This window comes from Neopsephotus bourkii, unplaced genomic scaffold (genome assembly GCF_033783945.1).
Source record: "Neopsephotus bourkii isolate Nb327-2 ecotype Australia unplaced genomic scaffold, CSIRO-AGI_Nbou_v1 NB_1328, whole genome shotgun sequence".
NCBI classification, from domain to species: Eukaryota; Metazoa; Chordata; class Aves; order Psittaciformes; family Psittacidae; genus Neopsephotus; species Neopsephotus bourkii.
This window is the reverse complement of record NW_026901808.1, coordinates 5,126,508-5,150,561: the sequence shown is the minus strand read 5'-3', so window position 1 is coordinate 5,150,561 and position 24,054 is coordinate 5,126,508. Positions and strand designations below refer to the sequence as shown.

Here is a 24,054-nt window from a genome sequence, read left to right as displayed (position 1 = left end):
GAAAAAGAGCAAAGATCCAGAGATTTCTGACCTGTTAGCAGCTAGAAGAAGCAAGGCCATGATCAAAAACCATGCCTCAAATACAACGGCTATCCAAAATTCCACAGTCATATCAGATGCTGGGCTACATTTAATACTACTTTTTCTTTGACATTGTCTTGTGAATTCATTCTTGCTATTTGCTGGAAAATTTGCCAGGAAATACTTGAAAAGAAATAGCCATTTAGATAAAAAGTAAAATATGCAGTCCACTTTTAATAACTTCCATGTGTTACTGATTCCTGGGAGAAGTCCCTGAGTGGGCTAACTGCTCAGGTATGTGAAGGTTTTCTGGACTTTAGCTTAATACCCACGAGATGCAGTCCCCAGTACAGGTAACTTTTATCTGCTGCACAAGTTTTGCCCCATTAGATTCTGCTGGGGTAAAGTTAGTTTCACCATCATGGCGTAAATCTTATTCTCTCTAGATGAGTCTCCAGTGTTGTTTTTTTTTCTATATTCAGTTTCACTGTGTATTTTAAGTGCTCAAGTACCAGATGTTTCCAGAAGTATATAGTCCAGATTTCCTGATTTGAAACTGAAATGTTTGTTTATGTGCAAATGTAATAGGTAATAAATTAAGCAACCAGAAGGAGAAAGAAAGGCACTTAACTGAGACCCAGAACCTCAGTAGCTTTTGGGTCAGATCAATGTCTGCAGGCACAGGGGTGCTCAGTATATTTTCCTGAACAATGTGGAAGCAGATGTTTTGTGAAGAAAGATCCGAGCGTGCAACCTGGAGTTTTGCCATGCAAGGGCAGTTTTAAAAGCTGGGCTAGCTCCTAGGGAAGACACTGGAAGATTCATCACTATTTCATTGGGAGTGGGATGGGACTTCTGGCCAAAACCCAACACAACGCTACTGCAGGGAGGTGATACATCATTGTTTCTCCAGGTAGGTGACTTTGGGTAGATCCCTACTTGGCATCAGCCTCCTTAACAGAGTGTGTTGTCTGAATCACTATACCTTTGGTCCTAATGAACAGACTAAAAGTAGAGTTTCATAGGCCTGGATTTAAAAGCATAAGCAAGCAGAACTGAATAAGCAAATCCATCCTTCTGATTAATGGACTTTGCATTAATTTATTTGGATGTATTTTGAAACAGAGGTCAGCTTTCCTCAGCATCATCCTATTTCTTGACAAATTATTAAAAACATGGAAAATGATCTCATTTGTGTCTAATTAATGCAATTTTCCTTTGTCAGTTTAAGCAGTAGTACTGTAGCCCAAATCTCATTGTTTTATGGGTTTCGCAAATTAGATGGGGCGGGGGGGAGAGGGAGGGCAGGAAACTCCACCTCCAGATGATGCAAGATGTTAAATTTCTTAAGTTAAAAATAAGAATACATGTCTTGGAAGAGCAGAACTGGCTTCACTTAGCCTGTCTGTATAGCTACATGCCTATGATCAATTGATTAAATAAACTGCTGTTTCAGACGTCTGGAGTCTGTCAGACACTTGACTGTAGGCATCGCATGCTCAAAGCTATTACTGTACAGGCCAACAATAGCATAACAGTTTAAAACCAAGCATTTCCTTCTGAACTCGCTGCATATATCAGTGCATGACTAATTAATAGGGTCGAATGAAGAACTATGTAGAACTCATGGGACTAGTGAGAATTCATTTTTTCTCTGCTTTTATCATTTCACCTTTAATTTAGTACAGTTTTCCATGCACAGAAGGCTGGTTTTGCACATGCAAAATGGATATTTTAGAAATCACATCTGTTTTTCTCTAGAAGCTACAAAGCAGTCAGAATCATATCCAACAATTGTAAGAACTGGGCCTGTTTTGCACTTTTGTCTCCAGGTTTCCACATAATCTCACAGAAAAAGCAGTTTCATTGATGGGGCATTGAAACAGAGGTTAAAAAGTAATTAATTTTCTTGCTTGGCACACTTGATGCTTTGGTCTTTAGTAGTGAGGGTTTTAGTCACCAAAATATATTCTAATGTTAAAGTAAATCCAAACAGAAGGAAAAGTAATCACTATGTGAATTAATTATAGTCTAAAAAGTAGTTTAATATATATGAAAATCAAGTGTAATCCTGGAGCTAGTTTAATAGTGCAGTAATGGGCATTTTGAATTGGTAAATAGCGGTGTAATATAGTAAATATGGATTAACATCAAGCTGCACATTAATCTAGAAGTAAAACAACAACAGCAAAAATAAAACCAAGATTAAAAACTTCATGCTTATGTTTTAACATTCTTTAGAGAGCTTATGACTGGAACAGTAGATAAGATCTCTGTGATTAAATTAGGCAAAACAGAAGAGGGGGAAAAATATCAGGGGTAATGAATAAGAAAACTTCCTGCTGTAGCTTAGTATGTCAGGTTGGGGCAGTCTCGTCTCTAACTTGCTGTCACCAAATGGCTGCTCAGAGATCTGTGTGGCATCCCTGTATCCCTGAGATATACGTTAATTGTTAAAGTGAATATAAAGACTTTCTGCCTTTAGTCGAATAACTGATACATTGGCATCTACATCACAGAAGGCTTATTTGAATGTTTTGTCAGTATCTTGTGTTTTCTGTCAAAAAAATAAATATTTTAAGTTTGGATGGTTGGGTTTGTTTTTTGTTTTTGCAATTTTGTCTTTTGTCCTTTTATTAAAGATGAGAAGTTTGCTATAGGAAGCTAGGAACTAGTCATTTGTTTGGTATACAGTGGTATGTGAGTTGATGTACTATGGATCAATGTCTCTGCCATAACTAACCACTGTTTTTAAGTCATAGACTTGAACCAGAGTCACTTCTTGCTCTTCAGTGTTGCTAGGAACAAAGAAGTGAAAGGGTACACTGTGATGGGCAAGTTTTCTAAAGACAGACAGTTTGTATTTCAAGCTGCAGTCCAGGTTGTTTTTACTTTGCCAAATGGATTTCATATTTATAGATCAGATAAAATATAAACAATTCCCGATACCAAGATTCTTAAGCAACAAGGAAATTCCAAGCTACTTCAGACTTGATAAATCATCTATCACTTGATGGATCTTGAGCTGTACACGTAATATAAGAGATGGTATTGAAGAAAATAACTATGATCTACGGTATTTTCGAAGGTCTGATAGCTCAGTAAAGAACAAATTATTTATAGTAGCACTAAATTACAGTTGTCAGAAGAGATTTTTATTTAATGTATTTTATTGTTCTAGTAGCTTTATTAAAATGTCCTAGACTAGGATAAGTATGACCATGTTTTCAGCAAATAATTGATAAATAACTTCAAATCACAGAAGTTATCTCCATAAATGTTATGGCAGAGACTAGTGAACTTCTCCAAAGCGTAACTGAGCTAGAGGGGAAGATTCTTTGTTTCAATGTCTTGAATTTATAACAAAAGTCTTGGAAAACAACTGGGTAGCAACGAAAAGGTTGTCTCAAAAAGATGACGAAATTCTGAACAGGAAAGCTAAACTGGTGATAGTACAATAAAAGTGCCCAGCAGTGCTGAACATTAATAATGCTGGAAACAGCGAAGCATAAAAATCACTTCACATCTGATGGTTTCTGAAATGAGAAGTGACACACAAATCTACTTTGCAGGAACAAGTCTTCAAGATCGACTCCAAGTGTGAATCAGGGAAGGGACGCTGTTCTTTCAACCCTAATGTGAACACGGTGTCTGTTATGATCAGTAAGTAAAAATACTCCAAGTTGCTGATGTCTAAACCCATCTGATCATGCATGGTGTGGATTAATGGGATATTTGAAATGAGCTGGAGACAGAATTCAGACTCCAAGAAGAAGTACTTGTGTCTGGCTGATGGGCAGAAGGATTTGGTCCATCCTTGTTCCAAGGTTTGCATGAAGCTAAAGGTGAGAATACAAATAAAATGCAGAAAGAAGTTGTTGGAAGAGGGAGAGAGAGAAACAGAAAACAAAAGATTGTGCCTTTTCCAGCTTACACATTTTTTCCCAGGATTGGTTTCAACTATACATTACCCTGTCTAGCATTTTATGTTTGAACAGTTTCTGACCTTGTTCATCCTAGACAGCACTTGTGTCTCATTTAATTATTTGTAGAATCTCAGAGTAGCCAGGGAGAGAAAGTCTGAAGACTTTAGTTACTTTGAATTTCATTTTTGTTGTCATCTCTGCTGTAGAGCCCACCAGCTATTGCAAGGCTCTTCATTCTTCAATTGGCTTTAAACCCAAGCAGTTTTGCAAATTTCTTCCATTTGAAAGACCAGAAAATGATACTCTTGTTAATTGGTGGTGACTAGGGTCAGTGACTATGACAAAGAATTACTGCAGTGCCTACTGCACACCTAACTGAAGACTCAAAGGGCGCATATGCTTTGTGCAACCTAAGTCATCAGTAAAACACTGTTTGTTTGTTTGTTTGTTAGTTTGTTTGTTAGTTTGTTTGTTTTCCAGCCAGGAGATACATTATATATACTTAGTTTAACCCAACCTTTCGCATTTGTAGTATGTTCACAGACTTGTAGTGACCAAAGCCATGTTTTTAAAACATATGCCTAATCCTTCCTATATTTTTGGCGATGAAGCAGCAGTTGAAGAGATTTTTCAGGCTTCCTTAGTAAATAAAGCTTAAAACACAGGTACTGCATATTTCACCCCAGGTTTGCAAGGGAACAGTGCATGGTGTTTCTGCCTTTCAGCTTCCACTGAAGTTGATGTCAACTACATATTGTGCCAGATATTTCCTTTAAAGTTTAAGTCATGGAGCATAAGGGAAGTGTCACACAGCCTGTCCTACATGGTCTGTTTGAAATACAAATTATTTTTTTATTGTTATGATTCCTTATTGCAAATATATTTAGTGCAAATGACAGGTAATTTCATTCATAGGTATGAACTGAAGCATCTATATAAGACAGGTAAATACTACCTAGATACCTGTTTGAACCTTGGCTGCACTTACGTCTCTATCTCATCAGCGATCTATGGTCAGTGTTTACAGATACTTACTGCGTAAAGAAAATGCTTATTCAAAGTCAGTGATGGATTAATCTACTGCTGCTCACTACTGTTATGGTATTATTAAATGAATCAGCTGGCACTAAAAAGTAAGGTTTCCTTTCCTTGTTCCTTCTGTATTTTGTAAAACACCATAAAGGTACATTGTTTCTGAATTGCTGTATATATAGTAAGCTGACTTTTTTTTCTGCAGTGGATCTCTGGAAGCTTTGTTCATCTTGGTGGACTTTATGTTATCTTTCTCAATGTCTCAGTTATGTGACTGAAGAGACCTTCCTTAGTGTTTGACTTATCTTTCATGACATAGTTCATCTACAAAGTTTAAATTATTCCACAAAGGTCACATTCCTTTTCCAAGGAGTCACACAGATTGGGTTTTATACTTTCTCCCTCTTACTACAAAGTCCAGTCACTTCAAAAACTTTACGCTTGAATGAATTTAGCCTCAATATCCATGCCAGAAGGGGCAAGATTTTGTAAGTCACAGCTTGAGTTATGATGAGAGGACCCAAGCCCATATACTGGACTGTTCTTTGAGCATTTTTCTGCAGGAGGAATTCCTTCTCCTCACTTCAGAAGATGGGAAATACTGCTAGACCGGATAATTCTTCCACAACAGAAGAACCAGTTTTAAATATAGATAGATTTTCTTGACAGTTTTGGGCATCACCAGCCTAGAATGCAGCAGGAAAGCTGATTCACCCTTCAGAGGAAAGTGATGCTATAAAAATAAATTCGAACCTGGTGCAGTTTACCACTGGACAAAGCACCTTTGCATCAAAGCAATGAAAAATGTGCTTTGAAGAAGCTTGTCATAATTAATGTGCAGGATGCATGTCTCTTTCCCCGCCAGGACTCTGAGATATTTATAAAAGCAGACATACCTCATCAATTCAGGAATTCCCCCCAGTAACAAAGAGAAATAGCGTGAACTAGTGTGTGTGCAGACCAAGTGCTGTGCAGAGTTTAAGAATTTAACCAAAATGAAGTGAAGCTGATGGTTATCATCTGATATGTGGTTAGCAAGAAGACACTAGGGATGCTTAAGACATAACTAATAAAGTTGATATGTAATAGGATTAAAATTACATAGTGTAGTGCAGTTGTTACAGTGTGTGTGCACAGGACTGTACATAACGTTTAGTGAGAAGCAGAAGCCTTATCTCAACCAATTTATTTCATAATAAGAATAAAGCTCTGATGGATTGAGGTGATGAGATAAATATACAAAATCAGTAATAAATCGGTATAGGTCTAACATCATTCCATCAGGACATGCTCAGGAAATAAATGCTTCACAAACATGCAGTGAAAGTGTTGTTTAAATCCCCTGTATATGAATCTTGTCATCACTGGGAGAGATGAGAGCAGAAGAGTGGCTGCAGAGGTTCAGTTCAGTCTCTAGCCAACAGCAGAAAAACAAAATCTCTAGAGTTTTAATTCTCTTATGAGCCAGTAGTCTTCCATATTGATGCACACACAGAGAGAATAAAAACAGCCTCAAGCACTTCTGAACCTGTGCCTCTTGCCAGCTTGACCACACTCTCTATGTAGTCCAGGAATTCAGACAAAAACATCAGTCAAAGGACCCAGCTGTACTGGAATGTATTCAGCCACCACTCCCACTCTGAGAGAGTTTATTTTAGCTACTGTTTTCTGCTCTGGGGTTTCATTGTCATTAGTCAGTGGAAATTGCTTGGTTATTCACTGAGTAGAAAATGATAGTATATGTAGTTATGATTATAATTATGTATAGGAATATTTATGCAGACAAATACAGATATGCATCCTAACTGATGGACTGAGTTTTCAGCCCTGCACAGGGAGCAAAAGTTCATTGTTCTGTTAACTTCTGTTAACGTAAGAGTTGCGTGTCTAATTCTGTTCAAGCATAATGACCCTATACTTAGAATCAAGCACATAAAAGGGGACAACTGTTGCTTCATTTTACTCAGAGTAAAGTTCAATAATATGATTGTCTGGCCTCTGCAATACTGAAGTCAGCTTGAGGCTGCCTGGGGCAGCCTTGACAATACTGTTGGTAAAAACTGCCGCTGACTCATTGACTGCAATAGATGTTGTGCCAGTTTACACCAGCAATAAATTCAGCCCAGTCATTTTCTCTACTTCCATAACAAAAAAAAAAAAAGCAGCTTTTTGAAGTATATACTTAAAATGTTGAACATGATTCTGTTTGATAACACTAGGCTGATTTTCCAGTGACCCTTTGCAATGAAAGCTGAGCAGCCAAACTTCATATCAAAGAAAGGTTCACCACGTATGCAGCTCTGCTGCTGCATTTAATTATGCAGTTCCCTAAAGTCTTTTAAGAAAAATCTGATGATTCTTGTGCATTCTAGGTTGTGTCTTTGTAAATCAGAGGGAACTCCCATTCCCATGACCCAAAACTTATCTGTATGCACTCCTGTGTAAATAAAGGGCTGACGAATTTAAAATAAAAATAGAACTGTAAATATGGTTTTCCCAAAAGCCATAGCAATGCATTTACTTTTTCCCTTCCATTTCAATTCTTTGCAGATGAGGAGCTTTTCTCAGGAATGTATATTGATTTCATGGGGACGGATGCGGCCATTTTTCGGAGTCTGACCAGGAGGAATGCAGTCCGAACTGACCAGCACAACTCCAAGTGGCTGAGTGGTGAGGTCCTTTGTTTTACCAGAGCTTTTAATGGGTTTCACAGAGATCCTGCTCTGTTTTCTTTAAAATAAAAGGCTTGTCTTTTACAGAGCTTTTCTCGGAATTTAATTTATGAAGTTGAACCATAAAGAAATGTGTGTAAATACATTGTAGACAATGCACAGATGTAAAGGGTCTACTGCGTGAGCTAAGCCCTTAGGCCATTTCATCTGATGGGGTTTTTTTGCATTAAGTTTCAACGAAACTGCAATGGCACTTGTCAAATGGCAAGTGGTCACACAGTCTGACTTCTAAACTGTAATGCATCAAACACTGCCTTAAATTAGATGTGTGATTCTAGGACTCAATTAGTTCAGACTGACATACCTCAGAAGACTCACCACCACTTGCATTCAAAATGTGTGCAGCAGTGCTTTGGGAGATGTGTGCAATGCCACATAGGTGGGCTTGCCAGGTTAGGGCTCTGGGCTTAGGAGGAGATGAAATGCAGGACTGAAATGCTTTGCAGGAAAACGCACAGAAGCCCTGAGTGGTGTAAACCTGCCAGTGTAGGAATCTGGTTCTCCTCTTGCCAGTGGGGCTGGCGTATGCCCGGAGGTATCATTGCAATCCCTCTTAAACGTTTATCCTCACATGCTCCTGTTTACCTATGTTTGGTATGGGATGCTCTAGTGGGCCAAACCACTTGCAGCTCAGTGTGGTGGAGGGAAGATTTTGTTTTGATGTTGTCCCTGAGGATGGGCAATGTAAACAGAAAAATGCTGGAGTCTTACTGAGTCTTCTGTGAGACATCCATCCTTTGTATCAGGTTATTTCAAGATTTTTACTGAATTTCAACCAATCAGACAATCTTGCGTGATAATTAGAAGGTATAGCCTTCATGCAGGAAGATGGTCCACTTCATTCAGACAAAGAAGGACTTTTCCACTGTCCATTATGTGCTTGCTGTTAAGGATATAAATTATTTTGCTTTCCCCTTAATGCTTCTTTGCTGTGTTATGCATGTACACTTTGCTATGTTTATTGACCTCTGTCAGGAACTCAAATGCAGTTCAAGCATTTGTCTACCCTGCTTATCTTTTCCATTTTGTTTTCCTCTCTTATTTATCTATCTTATTTGTTCTTTTCCCAATGAATCTTTTTAACAGTTTAATTTTATGTTTTGCCTTAATGAGGCTTTCCTTGAGTGCCCCTTATAACACACTGATTCTTGCCTCTTCTTTCTCCAAGTCTTTGAATCTCTGCAGTAATCCAATACTTCTGCTTCTGCATTTGAATCAGTTTTCTAAAATCTGCTGTGAGATAAAATGCAAGAATGCAAAAAACTGAAGGCTAACAGCAAGAAGCCATTTACCTGGTGTTATCTGGTGTATATCAACATAAGGCTAGAGCAGTACTGGCACAGCAGTATCTCTATATGCATTACATGATGTTTCCTTGAAGCAGTCACTAACTGTCAAATCATTAATTGCTTATACTGATACATCTTTGATTTTGTCTTTTTGGTATACTGTTTCATTTCAGAGCCTATTTTTGTGGATGCTCATGTTATCCCAGATGGCACTGACCCCAATGATGCCAAGATCTACTTCTTCTTCAAAGAGAAACTCACAGACAACAGCGGCAGCACAAAGCAAATTCATTCCATGATTGCAAGAATATGCCCAGTAAGAACTATTCTGTTTGACAGGCTGTTGGACAAGCTGCTAGTGTGACATGATAAGCTAAAACACTAAATGATTGAAAGGCCTTTGATTTGTATTCAAAGCAAATTTCCTGTTTCAGCTTCTACATTCATAATTAAGAAGAGCTGTTACTGAACGCATAGCTAGGGTCCGAACATGTTATGTATTCTGGTTATACCTATAATGATACGGAATTCTAGATTTGTGTATTTCTCTGTGTCAGAATAGTTATCAGTACTGAATTTCCAAACTTTTGTCCTTTGCCCAAATGAGGTACATTATTTGCTCAGGAAACTGTAAGACAGTGAAGCCTTTCACAAGCACACACAAACACATACACACACAAAAAATCTTTGAAACACATTGGGAATACCAGAGACAACTTTTAAATGGGTTAATTTAACTTTCTGTTATTGTTTTCATTTTTACAATATCTGTCCTTTCCGAGTTCTTGCACTGATGTATGTGTCAGTCTAATATAAAAAGTGTGCACAGGAAAATTAAATTCAGGAGTTATGGCTACTCCTGTGCTGTAATTAATTTACAGTAACAGCTCTCGTTGTCTCTACTTCCTTTTTCATACCTGTAATCAACTGAAGATGAAAAATTATTGAAGTAGCTCTTAACATCTCTGGTGGAATGGATTTTTTTTTAAGGAGAGAAAAATTGTAAATGCACAATTATTGCTAACCTTTTCATTCCTTCTTTTGAAAAGGCTCAGGAAGATAATTGTGAGGGTTTGTGTAGTCTGTCTTTAATATGAGTCTTCTTTAGAATTTGGTGCTCTGTGATGTTGTTGTGTATGGGTGGGAGGGCATCTTTGGGATTGTGTTGAACACTTTGTCTGCCAATATGATGAGTCGTGATTTCTTTTATAATCCCCATTTCCTATATTTTTGTGAGGTGCCTAAAGGCCTTTTTGGGTATTCTGTAAGAAGACATTTCATGCAGTTATAGCTGTATTTGTTATTGTTACTGCTGTAATGAAGCCCAGATGATTTCTGAAAGGCCTCAGCCTGTTTAGACTTACACTGAAGTCAGTGGCAGGATCCCAAAGGCAATGAAAATAAACCTGAGTCAGGCATATTTGTATACTTGTATGCCATCATATTCATATGTCAACGCCTTTGAGACTGGCCAAATATTAGTACAATGGTGCCAAGAAAGAACCCCCAAAAGACTCCTTATAGGTCACCCAAAAAGTTGGATTACAAACTCCAAGAGTACCAATGAGGCATGCACAGCATTTCACTGAAATCACATTTGCCTAGCTTCTGAGTTTCCTCATTCGACGGTTGAATGCCGTAGATAAGAGCAGTATATTCCAAATTGCCTAGCACAATGCTACACAATGAAAGGGAAAAAGGAAACTTAGAAATGAGGAGGGAGCTATCCCCTCTGTGCTGCACCATCTGGTTTAGCAGTAACAGTTTCCACCTTGCAATGGAGAGAGATGGGAAGATCCTAGAGTTAACTGTGACCAAGCCAGCTCTGGACCAAGCTAGCAGGACTTCCAGCAGTGCAAAACTAGTCTGAGCCACGTTAGCCATCACTGCTGAATTTATTGCAGAGCATCTACCTCATGGGCCAGTGTGGCTTAATACATCAGGTGTGGTGATACTGCTGTCACAACTGGAAGACACATCTCTCCATAGGATTATTAGAACTTTCAGAGATAGCATGGACTTCTTCACACTAGGTGTCAGTGAGTGATACAGACCTCCACAGTCGTTCTCAGTCATACCTACCTACAGACACTGCTGTTGCACAAAATCTACTGCCTGACCCTCACAAGACTGCTATCCCAGCACAGAAACTCTGCTCAAAAAGCCCAGTTCTTTCTTTTCCTGTATCTGGAGTGTTTGGATGAAGGGATTTGGTTTAGGCCTATCTATTTTTTATATTTAATTTCCCAGCATAATTGTCTAGTGATGAGCCAAATTAAGCTGAGGAAAATGTGTAAAAGCCCAGTAAAACGCAAGCTGTGTTGTATGGTTTTTTTTTTGAAAATACTGTTTCTTTCCAGAATGACACAGGAGGTCAGCGTAGCCTCGTGAACAAGTGGACAACATTCTTGAAAGCAAGACTTGTGTGCTCAGTAATGGACGAAGATGGAACAGAAACGTATTTTGATGAGTTAGGTATGCCAATAAAATCCCTTAAAAGTTTTATCTATATCTCACACCCTGTGCATATTTAATTACTGAACTTCACACAGCCCCTTAGTCAAGTTGTTGATGGTGAAATTTTGGCTCTAGAAGTTCATGATGAAATTCCCCTTGCAGTTTTATGACAGGAAATGTAAAAATCCTCATAAATCTCTCTGGGTAATAATCGTTAACTTTGAAATAAAAGTAATTAATCTTGACTATGCAAAGGAACTATATTTATAAAGAATATTAGGAAGGGAACATGTGAGGGAAGTATTATTTTGCTCTTAGTTAAGATTGTGATAGAGATTTTTTAACATGCATCTCCTTGAAAGTGTTTCTTATACTACTGTGTAACACACAGCTTTTCTACAATACAGTTTTTCTTTTTTGATCACTGGGTAGAGGCCTCAATAGTTCAAAATAATACTAATACATGCTAATATGTTGTTTTCCTGACACCAGCAATAGTACTGTGAATAAATACAGTTTCTCAGGATTAATTCAGGCACTTAGATTTTCAGTTCACCATGTGAAACACTGCAGATACCCAGTGAATGATCCATGCAGCAGACACAATGGTGGCAAATTCAGTTTAGTGAGTAGGTACGATTTTGCATAGTGCAGTCAGTAAATCCCTACACACTGGAAGCTGGGAGGTTTGCATCTCTCAGTGTCTTCACTGCAAAGCAGTGTGTCATTCATATCATGTTAAAAATGAGTTAGTGAGGTCATCTGGAGTGTGTACTGGACAATAAAACACCTAATTATCCTGCTTTGGATTAAATCAATCGGAACTCTTCATCTTTGACCTACTGCAATTTAAAGGTTTGCCTACTGTTAAGCAGCCTGCTGAAACAAGATCCAGCTGAGAGAAATGTGTGACATGGATCCTCAACATATTTGAAAATCTTTGCCTTCTATCTTCATAAGACTAAATGGCATGGAACTAATCTCCAAATCTGCTTCTGAATGTTCAAATGCTAGATATATGCATATGGTCCATTCATACAAGTCTGCTTTTCCCCATTCAAGTCAGAGACAAAACTACTGTTGACTTTAGCAGGAAAAAAGTCATAAATTAAACTGGAAAATAAAGTTTTTATTATTATTCAAAACTTTTTCTCTTCTTTTCCTTTTCTTTCTTACAGAGGATGTGTTTCTTCTAGAGACTGATAACCCCAGAACAACACTTGTGTATGGAATTTTTACAACATCAAGGTAATTGGGGAGATTCTGAAAAGGATTACCTTTCTGAAGTGCCCAGTTTTCTATATGAAAACTGAAAGTGATGGTTTGTGGCAGAGGCTGTGCTGTGCAATTTTGTATGTCTGTTGTGGCCATCGTTCACATGCAGAAGAGTCTCAATATCACTACTCTTGGTATCGATGTGCCCATTATCAGTCAGTAGTATTCACTTACTATCCAGTTTAGAAAGCATTCAGTGAGCTCCCAACGACAGTGTTAAGTACTAGCTATGACTTACTATGATGAAATTCTCCACAAAGATAGACGAACAGGTGGACCAACATTGTGCTATCTCTACTCTCTACCTTTTCCTTTTGTCACTTTTTTCTGTATTATACAGAGTAGAAATAGTTGCAGCTTGCTGATTTCTGATATCCTGCATTATTTAGCTGTTACTACCTTCAAAAAAGTTTTCTATCTTTTCTGTTTGATCAAATTAGCAAATTATTTAACTTATTACTAATAATTCCTGAAATGATAATTTCTACTGAAAATTCTTGCATGAAAAAATATTTTTTCCGAAATGCTTTTCTCTCTTTTTTTCATGTGGATCCAGTGATCTGCTGTCTCAAATATGTGAATATGATATTATGTTATTTCATTGGGAGAGAAAGAATCCCATAACTTGTAAACGTTTGGTGCTGTCTATATTTTACGCTTCCTACTACACAAAAGGAGAAAATGCTGAGGTTATGTTTAGCAGTAAAACCACACTTATGATTAGCTTGTGGATGCAACATGCCTGAACTACAAACACTTTTACCTAATCCTCCTGGTATTTCTGCAGTGGAAATGAGGTTTGAATCACAGGACCATATACAGTGACAACAAAGAGAAAACTTCACTTTTTTTTATGGATCTCAAGCTGTTTTCTCTCTTTATTGAGGTTTTTACACTCATACATTTCTGTTATTGTGAATCACATGATCTGTGCGTCCTTTCTCTTTGTTCAGTACCTTGGATGTGTTACCTAGCTGAGTACAGCAATTATAAGGATTTTTAATCCTTAACAGTTCCTTTAGCTTCACCTCTGTAGACATCCAACTCATAACAGTAGCAAGAGAGAAACATGTCAGCAAATAATTATTAGTATTTTTATCTAAGCCATACAGAGGGAAACCAAGTAATATTAAAGCAAGTTACTTTAGTGGCATAATCTGCTGTAAATCTAACATAAAACATCTGGAAATAAATTACGTAAAACTTATCAATACCTACTAAATTCCACAAATACCATAATCCACCTAAAAGGTTCCTCCTATTAATCCATATACGACTGAGAGCAATGTGGATTGCACATTCCTTGTTTAGACATTACGTCTAATGTTTTAGTTTTTTTCTAGAGTGTTTTTTTTTCATTTTGTCAATTGAAAACAGAGTTACTTGAATTATCTTCATACTGCAGTTAACATCAGGCAGATTTTAGACCATCTGGAGTTTCCACTTTGTTAGGATACATATTTCGAGCCTTATATGCAGTGAGAGAAAAAAGGGACTTAATTCACTACAGTCAACTTTAGCGTCACTCTGGAAGTTATTGCCTTAGTCCCTTCATCATTAAGGGGTGATGGAGGCCATTCAGGGCTTGTGCTGCCTGAGACCATCTGAGACCACTGCTGAACCCAGAGTGGTGGAAAAAACAGGCCCTTCTCATAAGTGACACCCCGGATTCTATTCAGGAAACATCAAGCTTCAACCCTCTTGCAGAGGTCTCTGTAAGACCAGTTTTGTGGGTGGATTTGAGGACTGTATAGGAGTAATCCCTTTACAGCCACAACCTGTCCTTATTTTGCTTAGAAAAGTTGGAAACTGGTTGTAACAATCTATCCAATTGTAATCGCACTGGATGTTTTGATTAAGATTTTATCCACCTATTTAAAAGGCTCATGGAGGTCTTGTGGTTAATATACTGGTAGGGAGTTCTGGAAACCTGTGCTGAGCTTGGCAGTACAAAGTTTATAAAACTCCTGTCTCACTGAAGTCAGCAATATTTCTGGCATTGATATAACCAGAGCCAGATTATATTTCTTTTATATTGAACATTAGGAAATTTTCTTTTCTCACCAGTAGGGCAGTACCTTCCTTCCTCTTTTTATAGTTCAGTGTTCAAAAAGGTGCTAGGTCTCTAAGGAGTAATGGTGTATACTGGGAAACTAGATTAGTTTATTTTTAAATGTATTAAATCCATGTTGTAGAAGCATTACATTTTATTAAATATATTATTTTAGAGAACTGTTTCATCCTTGGACCATGATGGAAAAGCAAAATGATAGAAAAGCTCTACAAAAGTAGGTAGATTACAATACTAACCTTTTCCTACTGTCTTTCAGCTCCATATTTAAAGGGTCAGCTGTGTGTGTGTATCATCTATCTGACATCCAGACCGTGTTCAATGGCCCATTTGCACACAAGGAGGGCCCAAACCACCAGCTGATTCCATATCAGGGCAGAATTCCTTACCCACGACCCGGCACTGTAAGTATAAAGATGTTTATGTAGGCTTGCCAATTACTTGTCTGTGTTTAATCCATAAATAAATATTATTTATTCTGGGATAATGGACTGTATGTGACTATGACACTTAGTTACAGTTTCTTGCTGCTTCAGAATATTGTTTCCTCAACCACTGCCATGTTATTCTTGGTTCACCTCATGGAGGCTTATGAGGTATTCCAGATGGACCTAAAGAAATTGAGCAGCCCAATGGAAAGGGAAAAAGAAAATTCAGATTTGGATTTGACATGGTGACAGAAATTATCTACATTTTTCAGATGTGCCAGTGAGCTCTGAACTTGAAGAGAAATTCTTAGATTGTAGCTCACACAAAGAATAAAGGCAAAAGAGATTATTTTCAGATCATCATTGATCATTGCTGGTTTTCTGATCACTGGCTTTTCTGTGCTTCCTCAAAATTCAGCCACAACACAGTATCTTAAAAGTATTTTCTAAGCTGGGACTTGTTTGACTTTGCTTTATTTCACTGCCAGATATTGCCACTTTTAAATGTATGCCACAAACTCTATTTTTCACTTATGTCAAAGCATTTGTAAAAATTAGGATGTGGAGGTTTTTTTGCTGCTCAGAACTTGTGTTCAAAGGGTTAACTATGAATAACCCTGCTTGTAGGCTATGGGGCATGTGCCTCTTTCCTCTGGAACATAGGGGTTTTGGCATCTTCTGGGATGCTGAACTAGACAGGGATGCTTTTTAATAGGACATGGAAAATCCTACTTTACTATTGCCTAAAGAGATACTAAATCTCTGGAAAAAAATGCATGTTTGTTGTGTCTCAGTACATTGTATAAACAGTGAAAAGGCTTCAGTATTGCTTCAGTAGGATTAAATAAAGTAATACATTCATTTGGCCATAATCAACTCTGGAGTGTTTGGCTGCCCTTCACTAAATACCAATGGTTTCTTTTTTCTTCCACAAGAAAACCTTACTTATGGAAAAAGAAAGGAAAAAAAATATTACATAATTGGCACCTTGCTACTAAATTCAGTGATGTTTGAGGATAGTTTCCGTTTTTCAGAGTTTACAGAAATAGTTATTGTACCTACGGCATGTTGGGGAATATGCTATAAATTAAAGAATTCTGTTTCCCTCTGCACTCTAGCTGCATGTTTATCAACTATAAGTGTAAGTATTGTATGTCCAAGTCCTTGAATGAGGTGTAAAGGATACACATTCAATCCCTTCAGGAAAGGGATTGCTTATAGGGTGCTTCAGTAACATCTGTTAATTGCCATTGGTTTATACAGGAGACAGCGAAAGAATTAATCTATTAAACATGTTTGTTAAGGCTTTGCTAAGAACAATTATATAATGTAAGTTTTTAGGGTCATACTGGGGTGAACCATAGCACAGACATTTTTGCAGGAAGTCACAAGTGTCTTGCGATCTCCAGTTCAAGAATGGAAGAACTGAAAGTATCAAAGAAAGTCTTCTTTGAACTGAGCTGTGTGGGACAGGAAAGCTTAATTTGAACTGCTTGTGAAACAGAATCCCTCTGGAGAGGAACTGGGGTCTGGCAGATCACTACCAAGTAGAATAATCTTGCTAATAGCCTGCAGATTTATGAACACGGTTCGTTTTTCATCACTTGTTACTAATCTTAGCAGATAGCTCCATACATTTCCTGGAATACTGTGGATGGAAGTGCCACTGAGGGAAGAAGTAGAGCAAACAAGATGATAAAAATTAGATTCTTTTGAGCAATCTTAGTGGGCTAGCCTGTAGAGTCATTTCTAATGAGAACCATACCAAAACTCTCAGAATAAATCAAGTCCAGAAGAACCAGTTGTCAAGGACATCAGATGAGAAGAGACCCCTATCTGAGCTGGGTCCCAGTTCTTCTTTCTGAAGGTAACTGATATAGTTTCTTTTAAAGAATTCCTACTAGACCTGTCCTATTTTGTATAAATAATTAAATCCTAATTGTGCCAGAAGATGATTCAAAAGACTGGTGTTAGGCTGCAGTCTCCTCTCTACTTGGCTTCTGGTATTGCCCAAAAAATTATTAGGCTCACAAGATGGAACATCTTCTAGAAGCGAGGGTAGAAGGGGCACTCCTCTCTGACAGTTAGAGGGATGCCCTGGGAGGTGAAGTCGCAGATTCTAGTACTTGCTTGCATCAGGTAAGCTGAACACATGACTCATACATCCCCAGTGAGTTTTCTTAGTCTCTCAGAGTATGATTCATTTTCTGTAATTTTAGCCATCTAAAAGCAGGGCATCTAGTCTCAATTACTAGCTACAGAGGAAACCTAGATGTCTAAGAATAAATGTCTGACTTTGAGACAGTAGAAGTCAGGTGAGGTAAATCTCTCCTTAAGCTAGTAGCTGTTTCTGTGTCTGTGGTTTTGGCCAGAAATTCCATGCTAGACATAAGAATGGTCCTCATCAAAATAAAGAAGTTTCCAAGAAATGCTTCATATTGAAGAAATCAACATTTTCCAATTGGAAAAACATATTGTGTTGAAACATTTCTGAATAGCTCTAATACTCTGAGGAGAGTTTCACAGCTCAGAAGTCTGGTAATGGGAGAGATAAAGCTCAGGAGCATCCATAAGTGAGATAATGGTAGCTGAAAAAAAGTCATGTAAATTAACATCTAGACTATTGTACCAGTTCCTGACATAGCTCCTGATTTCCCACAGTTTTCTTTTAGTTTCAAAACACCTGAGTTTTCTAAGATTGTTTTTATTTCCTCATGAGGTCCGGAATGCCTCGGGACTAATTGTCTGGGTGGTTCTTCATGACATTTAAAGAAGCATCCAGAGTATTCATGGACCACAGTTATTTCTGGGGCATAGGGGAATCTATAGACAAGATCCTGTGAATGGTCAGTCTTTTCGGACATAAATAAGTTGCCCTGGGACCCCCGCATCAACTCCATATTATTGCTTTTTCAAATGAAGATGAGTCACAGGCCCTTTTGCTATCTCATAATCAGTGCAATAGCTAGAGGGATATTGACCAAAGTACAGTTAAGTATCAGATTTTACCTTTTGCCTTTGTACTAATTCTGTAACAGACCAGGTGCAAAAGCTTGATATCTTCCCATATCAATCACTTGGAAATTTTTTTTTAACAGGCAGTTTGGAAGCATAAAGAATGTGGAAATAGGGCCAGAATTATAGATCTTTGCCATCAAGCTGAGTTTTGAAAATGCAAAAATACATTTGTGTTTGCTTTTTTGGAATTGATGGGAGTTCAAAACAGAGCTATTCAAGCACTTCATTCCCTTTACTGGAACATAATTACTTTCAGTCAGAGTCTGAAGTGCTCTTTTGGGAACTTACTTTGTCAACTATCTGTCAATATTTGTAAATGACTTGGAGAAGAAAACTCTCTGAAGGGTGGCAAGTATTGTTAAGCATTACTGTGCATGTTTCTTACAGTGTCCAGGAGGAGCCTTCACACCTAATATGCGGACAACCAAAGAGTTTCCAGATGACGTTGTGACCTTCATCAGGAATCACCCTTTGATGTTTAATCCCATTTACCCAATACACAAGAGGCCATTAATCATCCGGATAGGAGCTGACTACAAGTATACAAAGATTGCTGTGGATCGAGTGAATGCTGCTGATGGGAGATATCATGTCTTGTTTCTTGGAACAGGTAAGACAAACTTCGTTGTTCCCCCCTATTGCATTATAATTTGCAATCAATTCTGATTTGTACAACTTACAGCTTTCAGAATATTTGTTTAAACATATTTTCTATCTACAAAAATATCTGTAGTAACACATAAATTACATTCATTTACTTTCTGTGCATTTTTATGTTTACTATAGAGGTTAGTTATGTACAAGAGAGACAATATATTGATAGGAATTTTATTTGAGACCAAAATCTATACTAGTGTGTATTGTATTTAATCTAAATTGCAATATGTCGTTTGAATATGGTTTGTCTGCAACATGATTCCACATTAGAATTTGATACTCTCTAACACGAATAAAATTACCAAGATCTGGCTTTGTATTGTTTTGTATGCTCTCATCATCTTTATACAATATATTCTCTATAAACTACTTCTGAAGAAAAACACAATCTCATCAGGATGATACAAAAGCAGAAATAACAATTCTGCAAAAGAAAAGGTAGAACAAGTAAAAATATGGAAGCACTTAGCAGAGCAAAAGAAACAAACAGAGTCTTAGCAGCAGCTGACACAGAATTTGGTCCAAGTATTCTAAAATAATTTCTATCTAATATAACCTACATTTTGTTTTTAGTTAACGTCAAATTTGAATCTGGTCTAACGCTTCTGAAGTCTGCAGTGAACACGTCAAGTGATTCTCATACTGATTAGATTTGATATTTTAAAATATTCAGATATAAATCACACTCTTTTGATTGAAGCAGACAGGCGGAGTGGTACTCTGGTTAGACCCTAGGATTCAGTCACGTCTGAAACTCCCACTGGCTTAACAGGGCATTTTAGGTTGATAAGCGCAAAGGCTAATCTTTTTTACTACAGATGGTTTCAGGTAGAACAAAGGAAAAGAACTCTAGGAGAACAAATACATCTCTGAACATCAGAAAATTAGATATGGCTTGCATTACTTTTATGGTGCACATATTATTGGGGTCCTGGTTGTTTTCTGCTTGTAGAATAACCATGTCTGACAACAAACTCACACGGGGCTGGGAATAACCATCCTGTTATAATAGATTTAGGAAGCTGGTGCTAAAAAGTGTCAGGCTTCTATAGTGGCAGGATTAAAGGGAGCACTTCACTCTTCTCATAAAAACCTCTCAACTATCAAAATCTGCAGGGTGCCCTTGTGCCAAAGGAGGGCAATTCCATGCTGTGTTGTATTAGCAAAAGTGTATCCAGCCAGCAGGTTACTGGAAAAGATTCTTCCCCTGTATTTGACTCCCGTCAGGAGTACGATGTCCAGTTGTGGGCTCCTCAGTACAAGAAATATTTTGACCTGATGAAACAAGATCAGTTGCGGGAGGTTGAGAGAATTGGGTTTAAACAGAGAAAGCAAAGGGGAGATCTTACTGCTGTTGATGACTGTCTAATGGGAGGGTTCTACTAGCTAACAGGAAAACAGATATCTGGACTCATCTCAAAGTGCTCAGTGTCAGGGTGAAAGGGACTGAACACAATTTACAAGTAGATATACAGGAAAAGGTTTTCACCATTGACATGATCAAACGTTGGAAGAAGGACGTAGAAAGTTTGTGAATTCTCCATCCTGAGAGAGTGTGGCCAGCAAGTCTATGGTAGTGATCACTCCCCTGTACTTGGCACTGGTGAGGCCGTACCTTGAACACTGTGTTTGGTTTTGGGCGCCTCACTACAGTTGAGGTGCTGGAGTGGGTTCAGAGAATGGCAGCGAAGCTGGTGAAGGATCTGCAGAACAAATCTTATGAGGAGCAGCTGAGGGAACTAGGGTTGTTTAGGCTGGAGAAGAGAAGGCTCAGGAGAGTCCTTGTCACTGTCTATTACCTGAAAGGAGTTCATGAGTCCTGAAAGGACTCAGTGTTCTTGCATCAAACCTTTGCCAGGTCACCATCTCCTGTACTGTGAATGCCTAGTATACTGTGAGGCATAGTCAGAGTGTAAGCTCTGGGTAATGAATCACATTAGGAATTTCATCAGGTTTTGATCTGGGTATTTTTTATATACTTGGCTGGCACTTGATAAATGAGTTTTAAGGTGTTCATGAATATATCTTTGATCCTATTTGCAGTTATTGGAAACTAACAAATTAATTAGGACAAGGCCTTCTTCAAGGTGATTTTTCACACACACGCCCCAACCTGAAACCACATTGTATTTTTAGTTCAATTAATGCAACTATAGTTCTTGACTTTGGGACCCTTGAGGGTTATTTTCCTGCTTTCCTGCAGAAGAAAAGAGGTTTTGTACACTATTGTAGATGCATCAGAGATGTAGTTACTATCCCTTTTACTGTTATACAACTGCACAAAAAGTTAGGTTTGGCTTTCTGTTAGCTTTATTCCTGTAAATCGCTATGTTTAGCCAGACTAATAGGTTGAGTAGGTTAGTACAGATCTTTCAAACAAACATTCTATGCATTTCTTTAAATAGTGGTGCCATTGTTCTAAAATCCTCTATAGACACCTAATATTAACTAGAGGAAAATTCTACTAAAGATTAGTGGCAAAGATAAAGACATGTAAGTTTCCAACCAATATAAGATGCTTAATGTAGCAGTAGTAGTTAATACTGTAAATGTATTGAATATCTGAAATTTGCATGAAATCACAGTATTGATATATAGCACTTTAATAATTCTGCAAGAGATAAATATAGATAATTTCACTTTATATTTTGATTAGCTTGTTACTGTTTATATAAGTGATCAGTGTGGCCTCACACATACACCTGTGATTCATTAAAAACATTAACATACCTCAGCTTCTTAATCCTCTTTTCGGCATCAGCATGGGATTCATTATGGATCAAACACATAAACTGCGGCTCTTGATACTTTACTTTCATTGCTTTATCTTCTGCATTACACTGGAGATGAGGGTCATTGCCTGCTTTCTAGTTAGTTGGAGTGGAGGTAGTAGCATTCTTCCTGAGTAGGTCACAGGACATTAATAGCTTCCAAGGTCTTCCTCAACAGAAATTGGTGCAATGCAAGTTACTGTGTTTCTCAGCCCTTTTAAATAAAAGGAATTGAGTTTCAGCCACTGAGAGGAGAAATTTGTTTTCTTTATTCTCTGCTTGGGAGGATTTGATAGAGATATTAAGTGTCAAAAGGAATGCAGAGGAGATTTTCTTTGGTGTCAGTTCATCCCGGCAAATGCAAAAACCACATTGTATAGGAGAATTTCATGTGATAATTTCCTTGGGAGCCTGGAGCCCCACAGCCAGAGACAATGGGACTTGACACCTGGTGACAATTACACTCAGCTCAGACGATGAGTTACTGCTGCTGAACTGAGACGTTGCCAGCCATGTCTGTCACTGTCAGTGACCTGTCTCATGCTTGAAATTGGAGTGTTTTATGTCTTGCCAGATGCAGAGCGCACAAAATATTTAGCCTTTCCTCTCTTCCTCCTCTATAGGTTTAGTAATAAATCAGTTCCTGAATGCAAGTGAGGAATAACAGAAGAATAAAGCTCCAAGAACTCCAGTGGTTTTCATCATGCAGCCAAGGCATAGGAGGGTATTGGCAGCTGTGTCATTTTTTCACATTAATGTGAACTAAAATGTACTGTTGCCTTTGCACCCCCATATAAAAGTGCTGAGCTTACAGGAGCTGGTCCATGCCCAGAGTTAATAGACTGCTTTTCTCCCTCCTTTGCCTGCATAGCTAACAAAATCCCACTGACAGACATTGTTCTTGCAGCATTCCACCTGCTTTTTTAAATGATAATAATCTTCTGTTTTCCCTATATTTTTCAACATGAAGATTCCCAAAACACTTAATAAAACTTGCTAGTTTTGTTAAGACCACTCAAAGGGATCTCTTCACCCTTCTGAAATGAGCTGATTTAGGGTAATGAACAAGTCTTTAATGATAGAGGGCAGTGCTACAAGACAACAGTGCTGTATACCTCATCTTCCCAAACAGAAACTGGAGGGATAATTTACCTGGATAGAATGTAATCTCTCATTTGCATATTTGACAAGGGCAGTGCTGATGGTACTTTTTCCCTATGCAATAGGTAATAACATATTCAGTTCAGGAATTTGGGGTTAGAATTCTGCTTTGATTATTCCATTTCTGTGGTAGGATGGGACTCGGTCCTGAAGTCTTTGATTCATCTTAGAGTTTTACTGTAATTACTTTAATCATCGCAGTTATTTATAAAGAACGCAAGCTTTCAATGTTTTCTATTTATTCTTGGATAGATTGTTTTCCATCTGGGTTTTAAAGCATCAGTAAAGCAGCATGAGGATGTTTTCCTGAGATTAATATTTATTTTTTAAGCATGCCACCTACTGCTTGCAGTACGAAAGCCTTTGGTCAAAGTACACGCAGATTGTACAACCGAAAGATTATACATGGGGTTTTTTATTGCTCTTGGTGTTATGAAAATATTTAAATGTCTGGGTCAAACTTGGGTACATTAAACAGCCATGGACACCAATAGGACTTTTTTCAGCCCCTTCCTATCAAGATAGGAAATGTTTCCATAGAAAGAGATCTAAGTTTTTGTCACAAAAAGGTACGTCAGACTTGAGTGTGACTTACTCGGATGATTAATCTGGCCCACCTGCATCTTATGCAGCATGAGGTTCATTGATGTTTCTTATTTTCTTTTCTTCTCTGATGCAACACTTGTTTTCAAAGTCTGGAGGTAGTAAGTGCCTTCAGAGCATAAGGTTGTAATAGTTGTTTTCATGGTGTTATATGATGGCTGTCTTTTTGGAAAATTAAGCATAGCTGACAACAGTAGCCTCTGGTAATGCAGTAGCCAAAATCATGCAATGAGCTACAGATTCTAACAGAAAGAGATAATCTGGTCAGAAGACCAATTTAGCCTCCCATAGGTTTGTTGGCTACAGCTTTGTGACGGTGAGCTTGGCAAGATGATGTTGCACAACACTGGCACAACAGGCGGCAGAGAGAGTCTGCTTCTTCCTCTTGGTCATAGCATCTGAGTCATTCAAAACATTTCAGTGACCAACTCATCCAACTCTTTGCTTTCTTTTTCCCTCTGTAATGTTATTTGTTTTGCATCAGGTTCAACTCAGATCAGAGACCAAAAATAATCAAGTTGCCATTAGGCTGAGTAAATATTTCGGAGGGTCTCAAACACATCAGAAGTCTCCCTAGGAAACTCCTGTCAGTATAGCAGTTCAGCATCCATTG

At 38.0% G+C, this 24,054-nt stretch overlaps 1 protein-coding gene across 1 annotated transcript in view; it reads left to right on the top strand.

Annotated features, from left to right (window-relative positions):
* Nucleotides 1-24,054, top strand: part of SEMA3C (semaphorin 3C) — a 122,430-nt gene that overhangs the window by 76,762 nt on the left and 21,614 nt on the right. Inside the window, exons 6-12 of the mRNA XM_061366376.1 lie at nt 3,594-3,684; nt 7,530-7,649; nt 9,174-9,316; nt 11,361-11,475; nt 12,636-12,705; nt 15,063-15,207; nt 18,637-18,859. Coding sequence (XP_061222360.1) covers nt 3,594-3,684; nt 7,530-7,649; nt 9,174-9,316; nt 11,361-11,475; nt 12,636-12,705; nt 15,063-15,207; nt 18,637-18,859 — 907 coding nt within the window. The remainder of the gene's footprint in view (nt 1-3,593; nt 3,685-7,529; nt 7,650-9,173; nt 9,317-11,360; nt 11,476-12,635; nt 12,706-15,062; nt 15,208-18,636; nt 18,860-24,054) is intronic.